At 36.4% G+C, this 22,913-nt stretch overlaps 1 protein-coding gene across 1 annotated transcript in view; it reads right to left on the reverse strand.

Moving 5' to 3' along the window:
- The window catches only part of MYT1L (myelin transcription factor 1 like), a 297,370-nt gene that overhangs the window by 55,968 nt on the left and 218,489 nt on the right, over window positions 1–22,913 (reverse strand). Inside the window, 5 exon segments of the mRNA XM_030447142.1 lie at window positions 4,359–4,570; window positions 7,717–7,824; window positions 10,111–10,201; window positions 12,716–12,850; window positions 17,332–18,309. Of these exon segments, the coding sequence (XP_030303002.1) occupies window positions 4,359–4,570; window positions 7,717–7,824; window positions 10,111–10,201; window positions 12,716–12,850; window positions 17,332–18,309 (1,524 nt within the window).

Here is a 22,913-nt window from a genome sequence, read left to right on the forward strand (position 1 = left end):
TCATAACAGATGGAGTTTTCTCAGGAAAGCCACATAATGCACAAGGTGTGATTTTTTAAAGTGAAGTGAATGCTAAACATTCATCACATTTCTTTGTTTTGAACACATAGTAGAACTACTCTAGCAGGGTAGCCACTAATAATAAACCTGTGAACTATTTCTCAAGAGTTTCATTATTAATATAGTAGTCAGTGGTGGTCATTAAAAATTCAGCATTTATCCCATGTTACTTTGTAACAGTATCCAAGGTACACAAGATTTTTCCTATACTTAAGGAAGGAAATAATTGAATGAATCAATTTCTATTGTGTTAGCACAGCAAGCACCACTTGCTGTGCACCACTGCACAGCACCACCGAAACTGTCAAATTAGAAATATCTTTCAAAATTCATATGAACAAATAAGAATTCTGTCATTTGCGAAGATGTTTGTCTTGCTATAGCAAGGGCACGTTTAGACAGTTGTAAGAGACATGGGAAATTGTATATATATGAGAATGTGTGCTAAAAAAAGGGAGGGAAAGAAGCAGCTTTATACGTAGGACTAACCACCAGAAACTCATGCGGGCTCTGATATGGACTCCTCTGTGGCCTTGGTCAAACTATATTACCCCTCAGATTCATTTTTCCAATAAATAGAAGGTAACTTCTAAACTTCTAAAATTTAGTTGTGTTGTGATTCACTTGCAAAACACTTTGAAGATGTAGAGTGTTGAAAGCATGCTACATAACTACTAGTTTTTAGGTTACCAATAATTTAAGCAAAGAAAGAAATGGCCACGGTTATTATAACTTTACTGTAGCTGTACACATTAAGATGAGTTACATAACCCAGACTATTCATTTTATATTACCTTTTCAGGAGAAAAACATATCACCAATTTATAATGAACTAAATCAATTAGATGTCTAATGAAGGGAAAGATGCATTGTTTCAATACCAAGCAATTCTACTAGGTAATGTTACCCAACTCTGTGGCACCAGGTTTTGGAAACTCTGCAGTCCCCCCTAGGCTCTGGTGTGATACTGAATGTGGAGAACACCTTTATCATAGAATCACAGAATCACAGGATGGTTTGAGTTGGAAGGGAGCTTAACAATCATCTAGTTCCACCCCCCACGTCTTCCACTAGACCAGATTGCTCTAAACCCCATCCAGCCAGGCCTTGAACACTACCAGGGAGGAGGCAGCCACAATGGCAGGCAGACACAAAGCCTCAGTGTCTCACCACCTTCACAGTAACAAATTTGTTCCTTACATCTAATCTAAATCTATCTTTTGTCAGTTTGAAACTACTACCCCTAGCAATACATGCCCTTGTAAAAAGTCCCTTTCCCATTAAATAACAGGCACAGGTCTACCCAGCTGTAGGCCCTTATTGGCCTTCTGTTAGGCCTGCCTGGGGGATTATTACAATGAACCTCTACATGCTCTTTGTCTTAGTTCATAATCAAGGAGTAGGAGAGATCCCAGAAATATAAAGGATGAAACGAAGGTATTTGGTGGGGAATTGCATTCTGTTCAGGCACCCTCATCCCCAGCACTGCCTAAACACTGAATATGCTACATTAAATTACGGTTCCAACACTTTGACCTGCACAGTAAGAGATTAATCTCACCTAACTTCAGATATCTGACCTAGCTGTTATAGGCTTCCTCCACAGGGAGTGGAACAAAATAAGAACTTTCAGGCAGTGACTCACTTGACCGCTTCTAAATACATACTTCAGGAAGACATTTATTGCATGAGAGAAGTATCTATGTTTCTCCTTAGATCTGACAGGGGTGACAAGCTCAGATGTAGGTGTTGACATTATAAAAGTCTAGGTATGGTATGATGAATCCCACTCCTAACATTTTCTCAGTGTTTTGATGGAAGGACCCAGTCCTGCTGGTGGGATGAGAGGAGCTCCTGCCATTGTCTGAGCAACTGAAAGGGTTGCTGTCTCCTCTCCCTGCTGTGTCCATCTGTTCTTATCTCTGATGCTATAAACTACCAAACATCCAATGCACTTTCAAACTGGTTTCAAAGGAAGAAAGAACCCAGAAACAGATTTCTCAAGAATTATCAGAGCATCCTACAGCACAATACAAAGTATCCATTTTCTGTTCATTTTTTACTAAAGCTTACTAGGAAAGAAAAACCACAAAAAAACAGAAGAAAACAATCCAAATAAACTATTTATGTTTATGTCACTCACAACCATACACTTATTGAACAGCTAACGCCTTTATCTGATGATGGAAGTACAGTGCTTGTTTAAAATTAAAAAAGGATTGAGATATGAAACTATTGATTTTTCAGATCCTTAGACTGGTTGTGTCAGCTTATATAGTTAGAAAAATTAAAGTGTTGCTTACTTGCAAGTTTCTTCAAAATGTCAGGCTTGTTTTCAGGGTTTTCAGGAAAACATTTCAGAAGTAAATCTGCTTTAATCTAAATGTATCTACTTACATACACCTATTAGGTGTGCACTCTCTATCTCTACGATGGCATTAGTAGAGATAATTTTTACACAAAAATATGAAATCATCCAGAAATATGGAAGTTTCTTGAGGAAAGGCGGCTATTCTAAGTGAAGAGCCTCTTCCTGAAATCTCTCATAAAATCTTTGATAGGGTATAAAGAAAAACTCAAATTAGGTCCCATGTTTGGGACAATGTTGGTATGTCTGCCTGCCCAAACAAGACACACCTCACTTGGGACCAGGCACAGAGTATGCTGCTCCCTGCAGAGACAGAGCTATGGAACTAATCCATAGTGAATTATCCTTCATTTGCCAAACAAATTGAGCCAGCTCTGTCCCACATTACTGAACAGTGAAGTAAGTTTGTCCCAGTCTTATCTCCAAATAAAATTCCTATCTATATCAAAGGAAAGATTAGTGTGCATAAAAATGGTGACCTGTATCACCTTAGCCTTTCATTAAGTACGGCCACTGTTAAACTTGTGTAATGTTACACATATTTTCAAGTTCTGGTGGCTTGGGAAAAAAATTGAGCTTGTAATTATTTGCTGAAAAGAGATCTTAAATGAGAAAAATATGTATCAGTTGCTTAAACATCAGTAATTTGATCTGAAAATGTGCATGTCCACAGGATTCCCAGCAATACTCTGTTTGCTGCAAGAGTGGATACAGCGTATACACAATAGTTAATATCTCATTTACCTTACTAACTGGTTCACTCATTAACTTACTAACAGAATTAGCATTAGTGCTTTCCCTTTAATAATGTTCAAGCCCTCATTTTGATACAGGCAAACACAACTGTATGAAAGAAGAAAAAAGGACATTTTTACTCAAGAAATGTTGCCTTTCACAATCCCTCTCCTTTTGCTATAATGTAAGAACATCCCTGTTGATTCTACAAGAAAGCAAAATATCAAAAATATCAGTAATATGAAGGTAAGAGTTGTAGCAATTTTCCCTTTCTCCAGTTACCTACTTTTGAATGTCAGAGTCTGTGTTCAGGCAACAGCATAAATTGTTCTATATAATATATTTATTATTGTTTTCCTAAACAAAAAGCTGACACCTGCCTGAAATTTCCTGTTGTAGTCAGTGAATATTATCAAATATTTTAACACAAAAATAAACTGTTAACAATCACACACACACAAAAAAGGTACAATGTGGTTTTATAGAGATACACACACACACATATAACATATATTAACATATTGTATTGCTCTGAAAAATTCTTGACATTCTCAAAAGCTACAATGCAAATCCTCAGTCTTTATACTGCAGTTCATATTTCTCCCCTAATAAAATTCCTCTTTCCTGACAGACCCCATCCTTTCTCATCCTTTGCTTTCTCCTGAACTGAAGCCACTTTCAGCCTATTCCTAAGCATGTTACTTAGGTTAGTTTTCCAGAGAATTCAACAGGTGTACTCATGAGGACACAATGAGCAGAAATGCCTCATTAAATAAGTACCATTGATTTCTGAAGTGCAATGAGATCCAGGTTTCCTAATTCCATATTCCCACAGAGCAAATATGTTATCTTTATGTGTTACCTGAACTATCATACGGAAGCAAGAATCTTAATGTGACCCTTGAGGCCAGGTCTCCTGGATAGCAATATAAAGACTGGTTCTATTACTTAGCTTTTATTGCTATCTCAACACATTCTGGGAGCTTAATAGCTGGAGATGTTCTTTTGCCAGTGCAACAAACCTGAAGCAAGCACTGTTTTTAAGAAGGCCTTTAAAACAACTTACACATTACAGCATTCCTCAAAATACTACATGAACATGAAAAAACATGTCTTATTTGTATGATGTTTACATATACAACAACATGATTAACTGAAAACTTGTCTCTCATGTATAAGAGTGTGCACCTCCTACCATCATATCCTTTGGGGGATATATCCCTGGATTGCACCTTGGGAGCTATGGCTCTCTTGCCATAGGCATGGTTGTCATAACTGTTATATTCAAACGTAGTCTTAGAGTATTTCTCTAGTTCCTTGGCCAAGTTGGAGCGGGGTGTGGTGGTGGGGACATTGTTTCTGTAGCCATACTGAGGGATCTCCAATTGCTTAACAAAGCACATGGGCCTAGAAATTAAAGATATGTAAAGTTTGTTAGATGCAGTTCAGTTTACTGTATCTGTGCATTATTTATAGTGCAGATTAGAAAATTTTAGTTGTACTCAAGAGACAGCAATATATTATTGCATTTTCTTAGTTTGGTTATTTTCAGCAGACAAACAATATATATTTTCTTGAATAAAGCCTAGACAAAATTTATTCTAGTTCAGCTAAATGTATCCTGTGGCTAAAAGTATTTAAAAATTCTACTTTAAAGTACTGCAGGGTTTTCCTTTCCCTGTGTAATTGCATCACATAGCAAACATTTTCTTTTCTGGGGAGTGAATTAAAGATGAGCAAGCAGAGCAACAGAAGTTTGGACAAATTCCTTTAGATGTCAGAAAGAAAAAAGAGCATTGGAAGCTTCACTTAATTAATGAAGTTTCCTCTGGATTTCTTTATCAATAGAGTTGTACGCTGTTTTCCTGTATGGTTCCCAAAGCAGCCAGTTCAGTTTCATCTCTCAGTATATAAATCCATGTTCATGTTGAGAAATACTCATGAAAGTCTCACTGTGATGACTTTGAGCTGCTGCCTTGCAGGTCCTGCTCACCCTTAAATGCAAGGTTCTGGCAGGAGCTGCAATTCCAGATATACACCTCAAGGAAGTTCCTGTGAATGAATACATAATAAAACTGTATCAACTACATTTCTCTGCTGTTTGAAATTAGGGAGGATAATTAGGAGAAGCCCTGACTGATAGCAACCAGCCAGCGGAGAAACTTGAGAAATCTTTGTGAAAGAATGATGTAGTGAATTCCACCACTGTCACTCTATCTTCTGTATGACACAGAGGTCATCAGCTCTCAAAGAAGGCAAATGAAGGCTGGATCCTGAACACCTTACCTATATAAGAAATTGTTTTAAGACTGTATCATAGGGAGCAAGAGCTACACAGGGCTGAATGTCTACCTACTGTGTTTAGCAGGAAGATGATGGAAAGCACACCTGAGGTGCTTCTGCATGAATCAAGAATCATATAATCAAGTTTTGGGTTTTTTCATTGTTTTTTTTTCTTTAATGCATTTACAAGCAGAGGAAGTAGAAGGAACACTCATAGGAACATAAATTCAGTCAAGACCAGAAATATCATCGTGCTGACTGACAAAATGAAATGTGTAAAATAGTAAGAAATAGGTTTGAAAATTATGTTTTTCTAAATGAATTAATTTTCCTAGACTTTAGTCAGGATATTTATATAAAGATCACCCAAGAAATTGTATTAGTCACACTATTCCCTTTGATTTATGTATGCTCATTCCTTTAGACACTTCTTCCTCACAAAATACAGTGAGCTCATTTATACAATGAGCTAATATGAATAATATTTTGATCTTGTCTCAAGATAATCTATATTTAGCTAAAAAAATTCAATTCAGATCCTGTACATTCAATGCAAAGCCAAATTTTCTATGAAACATAAGTCCTATGACTTTGATTTCTTTTAAAGTAAGAAATTGTAAATTTTGGTGCAATGGAAACTGGGATGAAGACAAAATGTTCAAGATAATCTTAGGAAATCTCTGTCTGCCCATCAGCTGCCTGAATGCAAATATTACAAGTAGCTCCCAAGTTGTTAATCTTAAATACCTCAATGTCTTAAAGGTAAAAAAGAAGCAGAAGACGAAATGAAAGCTGTCTGTAAAATCTGAAACATACGGCAGGCTCAAAAGCAAAGTTAGGATTGCAGTGCAACTTCCTACATGGTTTGACAGGAAATCGGATGAGCAGTTGCCTTTTTTTATAAAACATCTGATTTCAGTGACTTCCCTCTGATGAGCAGTGGTAAAAGCCACTGCATTTTTTATTTTTTCAATCAAGTAAGAAACTGCTATTCCTTCAAAGAGTGTTTTTTATTAATAGGTTCTGAAGAACCCTCCTCTAAGAAAAACTGTCAAATGCTGTATGAAAAAGCGCAGAATCCAAATTTGGGACAGTTAGATAAAACCCATCAAAAACAATCTGAGGAAGGAAAATAAAGTCAACAGACACTACAGAAAATCTTCTGTAGATGTGAACTATAATTGTGTATTCATGGCTCTACGGAAGAAAGAAAAGTTTTTGAAAAGACCATCAGGATTATATGAATTTTTAAGAGAATATTCAAAGAATGTTGTTGACAATAGAGTAAAAAAATCATTTTGAGATGCCCTATTAGAGTTTAAATCTGGAAGACAATAAATACTAAGAAACCTGTGAGATAAGTAGGAAATTTTGGGAACTAGAGCTCTGGCACTTCCTCCACGCTCTTTGAGGCAGCTGGGAGGGATGCACCTACCCCAGCCCACAGATAGCGCAGTATCCATGGAGAAATTCTGCAGCTCTTGGGGCATCATCAGCATAAAGCTGGTACATTCATGCAGAAGTCTAGTTTCTGTACATGTATCCTTCACACTTCAGCTCCTTAGAAATAATAATATTATTTCCACCCACATATCTCAAAAGAGGAGACAATGGCACAAAGCTGGATACACCTTTGGAGAAATCAAGACTCCCATAGGAAGGAAGATAAGAGGTATAGCTATGTCAAACTGGTTCAAGGTCCTCCCTGTATAAGAATTTATGACATTTTTCTTCTCTCTCCTTCCTGACAGTGAGTGGGGAACAGAGATACAGAGATAAAGAACTAAATTTGACTATTTTGGAATCTAAGCTATACCTGACATTTTTCCAAATGTCCTGCCAAAAGGTGTACTACCAGTTTGGTAATGTAAATAGGGCTTCTGGTTTAATTTAAACTGATATTTACTAGTAAAAGCCTGCTGAAAAACCAAGACTTACCGGTAAATATTAGTTTATTCCCAAAAGATACCAACTTTTTTTCACATTGTTCTTAGACTTTGCACTCCAGCAGTCATCTTTACACCAAACAATGCCTAAGACAAAAATGAGCTTTTCAGCTTTACATGTATTTGCCAGAATAATTACCAACCCTCCCCCATGTAAATTGACTGGGAAATATACACTGCAAGAACTGGATCCAGAAGCCCTATTCTAGCTTTTTTTAAAGGAGAGGTATATGTATATACAATGTATATAAATATAAATTCTCAGATTAGGTGAAGGTGTGATGAATTCTGCATAATAATAAGTATTATAGTGATTTCTAATACCTTAAAACCCGATCTGATGCCTGGTTTGATTTTGACACATCACAGTTCTGATGCTTCTCTTGAGCTTTAGCCAGTTTCTCTGCTGCAGCAATAGGACATCCAGAGAGGCTGCAATTACAGAAAGGAAATTTAATTGTCTTGTCCTGCGTAGTTTCACATTATAGCACTGACCCAATTACTCCTTCTCCTCCTTAGCCAGCATCAGGAAGAATCTGAAGGAAAAATTTCCAAAATCTTTCTGGTAATATGTATTTTTTTCTAGAATAGACTTCTTTTCTTCTGCTTTCAAAGTTGCATGGTAGATCTTAGATCTGCTCTTTCTCTGACTGCACATGGGTAGCTTGTTCATGTATGTCAGACAGTGAAGATACCAGCAGAAAAGGAGAATATAAGCTGGAATCTCCTGTGCAGCTCTGCTAGCAGACTTGCAACCTTTTATGCATCTACAAACGTTGCCAGTGAAGTGAGCCTTGAAGATGATTAAATGACAACACCATATAGGCAAAATCTTGCACTGCTTCACAGCTCATTCAGTTCCATTGACTCCAATTTCTTTGCAAGGCGTATAATGAGTGCAAAATTTGGCCTTGGATGTCTAAATCTACATCTCAACTATGTTATACTTTGTGTTCTGGAATTTCAGCCACTAAAGTGTCTTTTTAATAGCAGATGATAACATGAAAAGAATTTCTGCACTTGAACTGAAATTCAATTTAATTTGCAAATGCTGAACTATTGTTGAAGTGACAATAATAAGCCTGATTCTTTTGGAAAAGATTTAGAACAAGGAAAAATAAATATAATGATGCCAGCAGATGGTGCTCTTAGTGAAGCTGTAAAATCCTGTGACCTGACAATGGGGTCCTTTCCTTGTTATAGTCTATTGCGTGCTTATGTGACCGCAGCTCTCTGTTCTCCACAGGAAAAGAAATTAAAATGAAAGGCAAATCAGTGCATTCCCAGATGTTCCCTTCTCTAGAGGAAATAAGGGGGGAAAAAAGAATCAAAAAAGTGAAGCAGAGCAAAATGCCCCAAAAGCTGCAGAAAGAGGTGAACACAGACTGCAGTCTGCTCCCTCCAGCCCTTCCTTGCTGCCCTAGTTCTGCAGAGGGGTGATGGGGCTCTGTGTGGTTTTGGAGTCATGCCAGAGGGCAGCTGTGCTTCACTGACATGCTCTTCTTCAGACACCTCAAATATTCTAGTAGATATTCAACCAGAAGTGAATGCTGCTTCAAGCAGCAGTAATTCCCACAAAGCCTTCTCAGAGTTTTTTTCTGCATCTACTGGCAGCATTACTACCGAGAAGAACGAGGCACCAGAGCTTACTGCAGATGGGTTGGTACCCACAAGAGTCTTGTGGGAGACATGCAGTTAATATAAGGGGCTCTGGTAATGCAGAGCTTGATAAGACTGAGTGTTCAGTATCTGCATTGTCCCTTAAGCCTTCATGCTACAATTAGCAGTCAAAAAAGGAATTCGGTAATAGAAACCTTTTGTAGTTCCTCTTATCCTCATTGCCTGGATTTTTTTAGATGACAGAGAAATGAGCAGGATCTTGTTGTCTTGTGGGAAAAATTGACTGGTACTAAAATTATAGTAGCATTTTAATAATTTGGGGATTTGTTTAACAGAATTTAATAGTCAATGAAAACCCTTCTATAAGAATCTATTACTTATCTTAGGAAACTATAGAAAAGAAGCTTTTTTCCTTGATTTTAATTTGTTTGTCAAGAATATTTATCTCTAAAATTTCTGGTTTATCATTTTTAAATTTAACTAGGCATTTTCATAATGTTTCTTAAACAGGCCAAATCCTCATTCAGCTTCAGCTGTAAAAGGCCTTTGGCATTTAGACTCCGATCAGCAGGAAAGCAAAATCTTACAGTGTCTGTGTATTTAAAATGCCATTTCTCATGGATTAAAAAAATCGTTTTTAGGAGTAGAGTGGATTTTTCATGCACTATAGAATGATCCCTGAAGGGAGTTAAGTGTGGGAATAAGAACTCTGCCCTAGTTCTGCTGTTGTTGGCAGACTCTTCCTTCTCCCTGAGACATAACCACAAGGAGTCACACCATTTGTTTTGTACCACTGCTGTTAAGTTAATATGGAAACAAAAATGAAAAAATGCACCCAAAAAATTAAAGGGTGCTCAAAATATCTTCTGTGGATCAATTAATCAATACTGAAGAAAATGCATACTCGACCTCCTCAGAGAGTACATGAATAAATGTTACTCTTTAAAATGGATAAAGCACACGAAGCACCATCTGTCAATCTTTAGAACAAAACAACGACACACACACTCACACCCCCCCTGCCAATGGACTGCTAGAAGGGCTGCAGTTTGGAGGCACTGTTCCCTCTAGATTGGCATCCAGCGACGGCATCCTTACCTTCGGTGGGAATTCCTGTTGCTATTTACGTGGCCCCGGCCTGTGCAGCCTGGTGTAGGACACTTAAGAACATTTTCATGCATGGCAAGAACTTGACAAGGAGAGTAAGAGAAAACAGCAGAGTATGAAAACAAGAAAAAAAAATCAAATCCCAGTATATATGAAACCATTTTAAAACAAAGCAGGATTCATTAACAACCAGCATTCCTCAAAATACATGTGACACACATAGCTAATAAAGCCTGATGAGGGAAGTAAGTATTGTGACCCCATGCTCATTAACACAGGGCAACAGGGAAAGTTATGAAGGTTACAGAACCTATAAACTGCATCTCTGCTGCAACAGAGAAGTGGAAGAATGTGTTCTTCATACCAAAACACTGAGCAAAGATCAGCTCAACACTGAAGTGTGAGGTAGCACCTGTCCAATACAAAATTATGGGCAAGCAAAATTGTTTCAGAAAATGTATGCATTCATAATGCATAGATTTATACACACAGTATCAAACTCAAGAACTGAAAATCTGCTCTCAAGTTATACTGGTAGAACCCTGAATTATTTGAAACACACCTTAACATAACCCTAAACAGAATTTAACCCTAACTGTAAGGAAGCCTGATTGAGCTAGGGGCCAGTTCTGCCCACTTCCATTTAGCTATATCATTCATACCTATATAATGAGCAGAACTGGTCCTTTAATTTTTACTTGAATTCTCCAAAGAAGTGAAAAGTGCAAATGATAGAATTTTTTTCAAAAGACTAAGAACTAAAGATAAGCACTTAAAAAATTGACGGATGGTGGGGCGGAGGGGATCAGGAAATAAAACTATGCAAAAAAGAAATAAGTGGTACAAGCTTAATCAAGTAAGCTGATTTACATCTGCATCCAATGCAAGCTGGATGGAAAACTTACTCCCAAGGCTGCTCAGAGCCATACCCCTCTAAATCATAAAGCTCATGCTATGAAGGGCCCACTTACGAAGAACTTTTTGGTAACACTAAAGACTTTTGTATTATGTGAGACACATCTGAATCCATGTCTCATAGCTGTATGGCAGTACATCACTCTAAGGAAAAAGGCCATCCAGCCCTTGCAAAGTTCTGGTTTTCTCACACATGAACTTTTCTGGAAGCCTGTATTTAGTTCTCACTCAAAAAAAAAAAAATCTAATAAAATCAGTGAATTCCTTGACTGAGTTAAGAACTGAATAGAAGCTGTTCAGAGACTTGAGAATGTAATCACATATACCGATTAAAAGATAACCATTATCATCACTCCCTCATCAGTGCACCAAAATGTGTATAGATGCAAAAACTTTACTCTGAAGTTCCTAATATTCAAAGCTGTTCTTGAAACATGCTTCACAAGGCCAACATCACAGGAAAAAAATAAAATGATGAGCTCACCTTTTTTCATTTTAGTAGGTACAAGAGCATGCAAACAGTTTAAAGCTATATTCTTCTTTGATTTACAAAGTGTTCTAAAGAGTGTTTTTATTTACACTCTGTACAGAGAACTTTGAGCAACTGAATAAATATTTGTGTTTCAGAAAATTACAGGGTCTTGCAAAGCAGAGAAATTACTCTATTTCTTCTACTGTATTCAGAGATCAACCAAGATACAGTAAAGCCTCCTGAAGCACTTCCTCATTACTTCTGGAAGAAGCCACTCTACCATGAAAGGGGAGACTTTCTGTGTGCCACTCTTGATGTGCTGATTTCCTTGTTTTCCTATCTTTCAGAATCTACTTTCCTTTGGAAACTGTGGACTATTTTATCTCTGACTGCTTTCCTTAGGCTATTGGGAATCTATTGAGGTTGGGTCTGATGTGCTGATGAACACAGGAGATTTTAGGTGCACAGGTTTCAGCGGAATAATTCCACTTTAAAAATGGTGTGAAAGGGAACTGGCACTCAGCTAGATGTGTGTCTAGTGTAAATTAATATAAATCATTTAGCTTCAACAGAGCTATGCCAATCCAGCAGCCAAAGAGACAACCTCCAGAAACGGAGCCCTCTGTCTTCAGGTGAACATCTGTGAGGTCATATGGGTGAACCTCCTTTGCAAAGAACCCACTGAGAAGGACAGAAATTCCACTCATGTAACTCACAGGGGAATATCACTCAAAATCCTGAACTATGTAACTAAGTAAAGAGCCAAATTGTTATTTTTAATAATATAATTTAAATATAAACTATGTTTAAGACACAACAACAACAAAGGAAAGGGTTGCAAGTTTTTCAAGTACAATTACTTCTGTACAGGACAACAGGGACGGTTGATGTGACATCAGCACGCAGAAGTAAAAGCAGTGCACATCTTCTGGAAACCTTTTTCTATGTTGGCTGAATATATCTATTTAAAAATAACTTTGCATTCTTAAAATCAAAGAATACAGCTTTAAAAGTTGTTCTTTCAGTGTAAAAGTTAGTAGAGAATGGAAATGATGGAATAAAGGAAAAAGTATAACACAGAACAGTTGACTAAGTTGAGACAGACCATACTGAAAAATGAAATTAATTTTTAAATGAAAGGTTTAGAAAGCATGCTAGAAAAATCTTTGTAGTTTTATCCCCAGTTTCCATGAAACAATGTGAACTTACTTTCTGGAGGGACCCTATCTTTGTGTGGGCATCCTGACAAACTGCGGTGATGGGGGTAAAGCCCCGTTACATGGCCAGTTCCATCACACCCAGGGGTAGGACATTTGCTCTCTTTCTTTTCTGTTCTTGAGGGATCTATAATTTACAACAAATGTGTCAAGTGAATCATGCTTTTCACATTTCTGTAAGAAGGTTCATTTAATCATGTCATTTACTCTTTGGTAAATGCCCTTACGAAATATAGAAGAGAAAAAAAAACCCAATAAACAACCCTTCTACTTCTTAACACAGTTCTGATACTTTTATACTGTTATCTTCTTTCCAGACTGCAGGCTCTTATGATCACAGCAATATCCATTCACAGTGACTGGAAAGTGTCCTTTTTATAGCAAATCCATACCACTGCCAATCAGTGCTCTGTTGGCAAGCATCAGCTCAACGGTGTAAGGTTATCTTTAAACTGTTTAGTTGGAGTTTCCCTTCTTTACATCCTTATTTGTCTGACGTAGTAAGGTCTGCAAATGTGCTGCCAGAGAAGTTCAGTGTCCTGAGAGTAGCAAACTCAGCTCTTTAGCATAATGATTCAATAAATTAGCACAAACAAATCCCTTTTCCAAGGTTAACTGAGGTGATGAATCTTGCTTTCTTTAAATTCTTTATGAAGTGAATATGTAAATATTCTTCTGTCTTCAATATATTACAGTGGGGTAAACATTGTAATCAGAATTACTCAAAGTATCACTTGCAGTATAAATATTAAAAAATGCACATATAATACTTGAATATTCATATGCTTAAAAGGTTAATGATCTTTTAGAATCTTGTTGGATCTTCTCTCTACAAATCAATGAAAAGTCTAAATAGATGTTTTTTTGGCAAAATAATGTTTTCTGTCAATAATGCAGTGGAACTGCTGGTGAGATTAATCCTGAACTAGAACCTTCTCAGACTTCATCAGCTTGTTTTCTTTGACAGAACATCTGTAAAATAACATCCCTACCCTTCCATCCCAGCATATAATACAAAATTACATTTTATCGTCTTCACCACAGTTGCCAGATGATGAAGAGTATAGCTGATTTTTATATTAGTGTTAAAGGAATAAAATTCAGGATGCTCTAACTGCTGCCATTTTGGCTCAAGATCAACCACCAACCCCCTTCCATTTTTTCAGTATATCCTCTTTTAAACACCCAATCTGAGCTATTCTCATGGAAGTATTTTCTGCTGCTCTTGTCATTACTCTGCTTCAGTCATTACTATGCTTTCATCTCTGGAAAATTAGATTCAGCTACTTGTTCTTCATTAAGTATTTCTGACATTAAATTTCATCTCGTCTTCAACAAATACAACCCTCAGCACAAGCAGTGGAAATTTCAGTATTTGCAGAACTTCACATACATCCCATTTTTTTTCACCATGAATCAACACAATGCAGAATTCATATTCAATTGTGGACTTATTTTTCCTTGATTTCTCTCAGGTGGCTTTATTCCAAGTTCTTCCAAGAAATTCTGTAGCTCATTGTAATGACTCTCCAGATCTTAAATCCATTCTTAAATTTTAATATGATATTTAAACCTTGTCTTTTGCGAATGGCATCCCTCATTAGGAAAGTTTTATTTTACTTAACCTGTGTGTTGACTTTAGAACACAGTTCTGTGTTTCATGCTCTTTAACAATAAATCCACACACAAATCTGTCTCCAAAGTGCTATACAATTATCACAACACTCCTGGAAATGCCATAATCTTATACATCAGGACATTCAAGCAAAGAGATCAGGAAGTTAAACCCAAGGCCACAGAAGGAGAAAATATCAGAGGAGAGATTTCAGTTCCTGCCAGATAGGCCTGTGCTGAGACCACTAGAACAGCAAGCCCACAGCTGCATACATACACAACTCTAAAAAACAACTCATGTCAAGTACTTTAGGATGTGTAAAAGTATTAGATAAGTGAATAAGCAATGTAAATGAAATATAAATAATGTAAATATAACAATATTCAAGGACTGCAAAAAATGTAGATGAGTAATAGACCATAATGGCTCTTTAGAGACTTCAAACTAGAGGAATTTTAGCTATTTCATGTCATCATGACTCCACCAAAGTTAATGAAGGTGTTCTAATTTAGAGTAGCTAAGGATCCAGATGCTCACATCCTACAGTGTCAAGTAAATCCCCTTTTGTATTCAAGTCCATGCTTTAAAGTTGTAGCATGTATCAGATCCTTAAGAGCCTTTATGGTCTAATGAGTTAGAAAAGATGCTGTATACTATTCTGAATGACTTCAAAACTTGCATAAAATCATACTTTCACAACTTCCCATTGCTTTTAATGGAAGACATTTGACTAAACTTTCCACAACTTCATATGAAACGCCAGATACTCCTGTAAATCCTTTTCTGCTAACTGGGAGAAATATTGCATAGTTCTATTTAATTCTGTAACCTTTCCTCATGCCTTGTCACAATGGGAGTATTGCCCGAGTGAAGGTTGTCAAAAGGTTTTAAAGTTCATAAATTTCAGAATGAAGCCTATTTAGAAGGCTTTAAATGGCAGGGTAAATGGTTAGTGGTCCCTTAAGAGTTGTTTCAGCAATTTCTGAAAGCAGAAATCATGAAGTCAGGAGGCAGTTCTCACTGCAAAGTTATCTCTTCTAGGACTATTTGGAAAATAATGTATGAGTAGAGAACAAATGATATAAGCAATTGTCTTCATTAAAGCGCCCTCTCTCAACAACCACTAGAATGTTTCCTATGTTCTATAGGAAGGAATAATTTTTTCTTCTCCATTTATTTGAAAAAGCATAGAATGATCCATTCCACAAACCTTCTTGGTCCAAACGACAAAAATATTTAGTCTCTGGTTGGAGTTTGAACCTATTCTCAATTCAGCCTGCAGCTGCCAAGAGACAGGATGGTTCAATGAAACTCTAGAATTTACTGCAATAGGAAGTCCATACTTTTGTTACTACCAGAAATTATGTAGTCTTTGGGAGACAGTAGATCTACAGGCATAAATGCCGTCTCAGGCATACATAGACTGGAAAGGCTGGACAACACCAGAGCTAAAAGGCTCTTAAAAATTAGAATTAGCTTGACATGTTTTCTGTGCTTTTATTAAAGACTTATATTCAAAGGGAAATATACCTACAATAGGTTATATGTGACAAACATCTAGCACAATACCCACATGGCTATGCAGTAATGCACTAAGTAAAGCTGTCTTCTCCAAATGCCCAAAGTTACTACAACATTCATTAGACTATATACTTGTGTTTAAAACAAAAAAATTCACTAAAATACATTGCAGAAGTTTTTTTGACATCAGTAATTTCTATGCTTGTCTAAAAGACTTGTCACTACTTTTCTTTAAAGCTTGTAAAAAAAGATCCAAAACTTTCTTGGACCAAGATGTTGTCTGCTTCCCTGACTGTCCCAGGAAGATCTTAGCGCACTACTCTTTCAAAACAGGGATTTATAAAAAGGAGAAAATGTGCCCCATCTCAGTTGTCAAAGGAAACCAAATATTTTTATAACAAGTATAAGATCAACCCAGTCCCTACTTAGCATCTCCCAACAAATACCATGTCCTCAACTTCCACTAAAGTCAATGGGAATCAGGGGTGTTCAATGAGTCTCAAGAGGTATTGAACACTTTATACAACACAGTCCTACATGTACAGATGTGGACACATTGAAGAGGGTTGTGGTAATAAAACAGACCATCATCATGATAATCCCGTAAATTAAAAGGTATTCTAAAGGTAACCTTTAGTCTGGTGGTTTTTAGTTTGGTTTTTAGGTTTCAGGTGTTTTGGGGGTTTTTTGTTTGGTTGCTTGGTTTTTTTCGTTGTTGTTGTTTTGTTTCTTTAATTGAATTATGGTCAAGGCAGCACCTTAACTGTTTCCACAATGGAATGAAACCAGTGAAGTGGAATGCACATAAGAAAGAAATTGCTATTGATCTCAGCCCAGGCCACACCATGCCTTGCATAGCAAACGGTTTCCATTACCCTACTATCTTAAGATAATTAATGTGCAGTCACTGCCCCTATCTTATGTTATCGGTCATTCTGGTACTATTCAATTTCTATCAGGCAATTCTACATTTTAGATGGGAGAGGCTTCATCAATAACTGTCATTTGATGATAATTTTATAAATCACAATGCCACCTATCCAATCCAACCTGTAAAACATGCATTTCATAGCTAATTGACTATCTGCTATATAAAACCCCACACTCCAATATAGTTTGCACCATAATTTTCTTGGGTTTAGTTATTATTATGAAATACAATAAAAACTTAAGAAAAATCTTTGCCTCTTTCAACATGATCTCTTATTTATTTTAGTTTCCTAAAAAGTTTTTTTTTTTATTTAGCCAAATGATATTCATTGAAATACTGTACATATTTCTAACACTGCATAATGAATTATTTCATTTGATAATTGCGGCATGATATTATTTTACAATCATGCCATGCTTCTATGATTTAAATAAAGTTCCTATTTGTGGAATTATAAACTTCATTTCAAAAATCTATGCAAAACGTAACATGTTAGCTCACACTTTCTCATGACATAACATACGGTATATAGAAATATTACCTTTACCATAATATGGCTTTTTGACATGGCCGTCACTGGGTTTAGGCTTCCTGTCATCTCCAGAAAGGTGTCTTGGAGACTGTTCCTCAAATGATCTCACATTATCCCTCCTTCCAGCTTCCACTGCCATTTTTTCTCTCATGGCTTTTGCTCTCTCAGTTTCCAAAGCAATTGCTTTCTCAAGCAGGGTTAAGTTACCTTTTGTCATATCAAACACTTCTTCAGACCTATCTGAAGTAATAGAGGTGGTATCATCGTCTCTTTCATGACAACCATCCTCCTTTGCACAGCTAGAAAAAGTCCTAGATCTGGGGCTCAACTGTTCTTCAAGCCTCATTAGGTTCATCATATCAGAGTAATTCCGGTCTGTTGTTCTTCCTTGGAAGTCATCTTCTTGCCTGACATGTTGACGAGTGGTCATGTTTTGTTGTTGATTTCTTTCCTGTGGGTTTGTCTCACTGAGTTTCCTAGCCAGATCAAAACACTGGTTCCTTAAGCACTCCAAACTGCTGAGACACACCTCTTCATCACTCTCCTCCACCATTTTTTCTGTAAGTCCATTGTTCACAGGCTTCCCTAGCATTACAAAGTTCATATTTCTATTATCTTGCTGTGAAGTATTGTCTGCATAATTTCTGTCATTAATGTTTTCTGAAAGCACTACACCATGTCCTTGTGCTAATAATTTAAGGGAGTCCACTGTTTCCCTAACAACATCACTGTCTAAATCTAAACTCAGCTCACTTTTCCGACCAATATTTTCATTTTTGTCACTATCATCTTCCAGACTATTAGATGTATTGCTGTTCATTTCTGATTCTGTCCTGGCTCTGTATGCTGCATCCTCTGCAATTTTGCCAAGATTTAACAATGACTTGGCCACCAGTTCATCGTAATTATCATACTCATCATTATTGTTATCGTCTTTTTCTGTGTCTTGCATTATTCGAGTATTGTGACAATTCATTTGATGGTCTTCTGCATAAAAAACAGAAACAAAGAAAGAAACAAACAAAGAAAGAAAAAGGAAAAGAAAAGAAAAAAGTGGCTACAGTTGGAACTGTTGTTGCAATCGCATGGACAGAAAACAAACTGCATGTCAAATATTGTTAATCATACAGCAATTCTATAACACTAAAGGCCCACGTGAAGTGAATTTCCCTATAGTCCATAAGGATTTTTTTGTTTATTTGCTACTCACATGAATTTCTTTCATTCAACTAATAAGAAAAAGGCAATCAAAATGCTAATTAGTACTACTGCTAAATAGAATGGCAATAATACTCATGTTTCTCCTTTCACTTTTATATTTACAGTTTTATGGGGTTTGTTACAATGATATTAATAATATGACATAATTGTCTAGTTTCCATTTTTTCTCACTCCTGTATTTCCTGTCAATATGGTAGATGGCAAAGGAGTGAGTACTAGCAGATTTATTCTCTTACTTTTGAATGCCATTCATGGAAAGAAAAATAACATAGATCAAGCAGGAAATCGTGACGTTTTAAATACCAGGCAAACCATTAACACTAAAGAACCCCAATAACTACACACAAAGATCAAAATGGCATTTCACTTAGTGGATTCGTCCATAGAAATCAAAATCTCTCAGTTTATCTATGCAAACTGTGGAGAAGTAGGAATTTTTAAAGTTGTCACACAAAAGAACGAAGGAATTATATGCACAGTATAGTTTTAAGTAAAGAAACTAGCCCAAATTACATGCTCAGACTTGTATTACAGGGTTTTTATCTACTGACCTTTGTACTGCAACATGATGGTGCAGAGTTGCCACATTTTACTTATCTTTGTTTTAGTAACTGTTCAATAATAGAGGGACAACTTCATAAGATGGAGCCAATGTGAAGCCCTGCGGGCAAGATTCACCTCACCTGACTTTAGACATGAGCAAGGCAGGCACCTATACCAAAGTGAGCTATTCACTGTTCCCAAGCTTAGTCAGTAGGAGAAGCAGACACTTAGAGGATGCAGTCCACCTGGTCTGGTTAAGACATCTTTTTGTGGATAACATTAATAAAGACTAGAAATGCCTGTTTCTCTTCATTGACAACCAAGGGGACTTGGAGCAGATGCCTCCCTTAAAGGTATCCATATTTGGTCAGATGAATATCATCCAGAGAGCATTTTCTGATATTTCACATTATGTTAGAAGTCATGTTATTCTTATACTCATTCTTAAAACAAGTGGACATTCACCATTATTCACAAATGAAAGTCTCATAAAGTATATTTTGTAATTGACTAATCAAGCCATATTCAAATGTTTTGCATCACAACTGGAAAAGAAAGTTCTTCAATCTGTCATTAGATTGACATGCTAGGTCTGTTTTTCAGCTGGTGCAAATTGAAAGAAACCAGTAGAGCTAGGACAATTAACACCTGCTCAAGAACTAGTCCATCAGCTTACGATAAATTCTTTGCAGTTCAGATGTATTTTCAACACTGATTCACCTAGATACGTAGGACTTTCTAAAGTGTGACTTTTATGTTTTAGGTTAAACAAACCAGTGTGAAATTTCAGGTTGTAGGTGGCTTGTCCACTAACATTTTGATGATAGAGTAAAAATAGGTTTTGTCAGTGGACAAGCTACCTGCTATCTGAAATCTCACACATGAATCGGAGTTTTAAATACAAAGCTCAACAGCACAATAATAGTTCAGCCACAAGATAGTATTCTTTCTACACAGTGGTTAGGGATCCTGGGATGATAGTAGGCTGTAGTTAAGCAGCAGAACTAGTAGATGACTAGGCTATGTCTAGAGAAAAAATGCTACAATAGTAAAATACCACATCATATGTATTATATTCTTGAATACAGTGGAAAGGTAATTAATAGGGAAGTATCTATGTTATTTTTACAAGACAGGATATTCCAATCAATAGTGGGTTACCTGTTTATTATAAAGGTTGGTTTACTTTTATTTGCTGTTGTTCTCAAGATAATAATTCATATTTACATTTCACTCACTCAAAAATCAAGTATATCCAAGTATCAAATTTTCAATGTGAAAGCAAGGGATGCCACTAAGACTTCCTATTTGAAAAACTTCCATCTTGAATGGCTGCATAGAAGCAGGAAGTTAGAGATTACTGCATAATTAATTGGTCCTATTTGAAAAGCAAGTGTTTTAATACAGCAGTAATAATTTTCTAAAGTGAAATGTACAAACAAATCCCATATGACTTTAAATATTAAGGATAAACCCAATGCCAAGAACACTATTCAGTAGAAGCTGCTGATTTTAAGGGATGCTTCTCGTAACTACATCTGATGGTCAGTCAGATGTAGCAGAAAGAACATCAAAGTAATTAAAGAAGTAGTGAGCTATAGCTCCAAAATTGCCAGTGCCTTCAAGTTTAGGATGAGATTTCTACAAACACTGGTGAAATCAGTCCAGATATAGTTCTAACAGGATATTAAAATAAAGAATAGGGAAAAAAACATTTTCTCAAGCCATCCAGAGAGCTTTTCAGGTATGCAGTGACTATTCAATGCCAACTTTTTAAGTGTGAAAGATTTTGGGTTGGGTTTTTTTTTGAAAAAGGGATTTCATCTTTGGTTTTACATGAATGAGAGTCATGTAAATGATCACCAATGGGAGGAATATATTATACCTTGCCTCCACAACAGTGAAAAATCAAAATACGAATCACGTACTGTATGAGAGAAGACAAGTACATTCCTTTTGAGTAGGTGAAGCTGGGTGAAAGCTGTAACTACAATTTTTTTTATTCTGTTTGTTTGCTTATATCCTTTTTCAGTTCTCCTGCCAGTTCAGTCCTAAAAAGAAGAAGAAAAAAAGGTGGTGGAGGAGAAGAAAGTGTAAAGCATGAATCTCAGATGAGAGGGGCAGGAAACCAAAATATTTTTATCAAGTTTTATTCCTCCTCTTTTAATTTTTGGCCTTTCATTTCATGTTCTTTCTTTAACAATTATTTTGCTCATGTTTCTAATTTTCATGCAGCAACTAATTTGTATGAAAAGGATATTTGTGTATACTATATCATCTCTTCAATGACGGTCTATTGGATGCTGAGATTGCTTGTGAAGACTGTGTCACCTGTTTATTATACTGAAATCTTAACTACTAGATTAGTTTGTGTTAGTTAAGGGTCTTCTGGAAAGTATGTTAGCCTAGCAACTCTGCATGTACTTACATGCCTTTTCTTTGGTTCAGCTCTGTAAAATCTAATCTTGCTTTCATTCACATTTTTACACTTCCTGAGATTTAACTTTTAACTTGGTAACTACCTTTACATCATGCTGTTTAATAGCTATTAGCTAAATAACTGCACAGCATATTATACTGAAACACCTATTCCACCCCTTACAAAATTTTTTATAACAATTGCAGGTTTTTTTAGTTTGGCGAAGAGGCTGAGTTTGTCTCAAAAAAGAAACAAATTAACCAGTTTAGGTGAAAAGCAGATAGGTATATCCTTTTTCTATTAGATTTAAGGATGCATGGACAATGTATTTGCAACACAATTTTTAAAGAATATCAGATTATTTCAGCCCTAAAGTGCACAGTATTATAAAAATTTACACAGTTTTTGATTGCAGAATTTGTCCTTTTTAACTTCCAGAAGATATAATAAATGACAGGAGAGAAATTACAGCAAAGAGTACATGGTATAGCTACAAAGAGCTGGAAATCTTTATCCATCTCAACAGAATGCACTCTTGGATTGCACTGATAAAGTGAATAATTTGATTTCTTTTTGCACCTTTCATCCAAGGATCTCAAAGCACTTTACAAACATTATTTTAAAAAGCCTCACAACACCCCTGTGAGGTAGGTATTTTAACCCCATTTTACAGATGGGAAATTGAGACACAGAAATTGATTGACTCTTTCCATGTCATACAAAGAGTCACTGGAGAATAAGGACTACAGCCTCTACGTCCTTGATTGTTTCCTCTCTTTGTTTCTATCACATCAATATTTAAATAATTTTTGGCAGAATAAATGGTTTGCTTTTTTTGGTGTAGGGAGTCATGCAAAACAGCACCTTTGTTTTGAAAGGAAAATATGCAGCATTTAGTTTGAGAGATTCTGCAGAGAGAGGCAATGATACTTCAGCAGCTAAAAAAGGGCAGTGACTTCAAAAATGACTTTCCAAATCTGTGGTCCATCGAGGAGCAAATTACTCATTTTCTCCCAAGCATGAGAAAATAGGATGCCTAACAAGCTGAACCTACGTGTGGTCAAACAAGCTTCCTGCCGAGATGGGTGGTTTCATTACCTACACAGCACTGCCTGGTTTAAAACACTGCTCTTGCTACTGCCCATTTCAAGTTCTTAAGTGTGCACCATATGATAATACTGGACACCATTTTTATCCCTCCAAACTGTAGTGAGGTGCATTTGTCTCCAGTAACAACCTATGATAACTGGCCTATGAGAAATATTTAGCAAGTCAACACTGGCACAAATAAATCCCAAATCTTAGAAAGTTAGTGTCATATGGGGCAGGGGGTTGTTTGTACATTGCCTTCTCCTCTGGAAAATCTTATGAGTTAGGAAATTGAAGCTGTAGAAAACTTAGTGAGCTC

The sequence above is a fragment of the Calypte anna genome, chromosome 3 (assembly GCF_003957555.1).
Source record: "Calypte anna isolate BGI_N300 chromosome 3, bCalAnn1_v1.p, whole genome shotgun sequence".
NCBI classification, from domain to species: domain Eukaryota; kingdom Metazoa; phylum Chordata; class Aves; order Apodiformes; family Trochilidae; genus Calypte; species Calypte anna.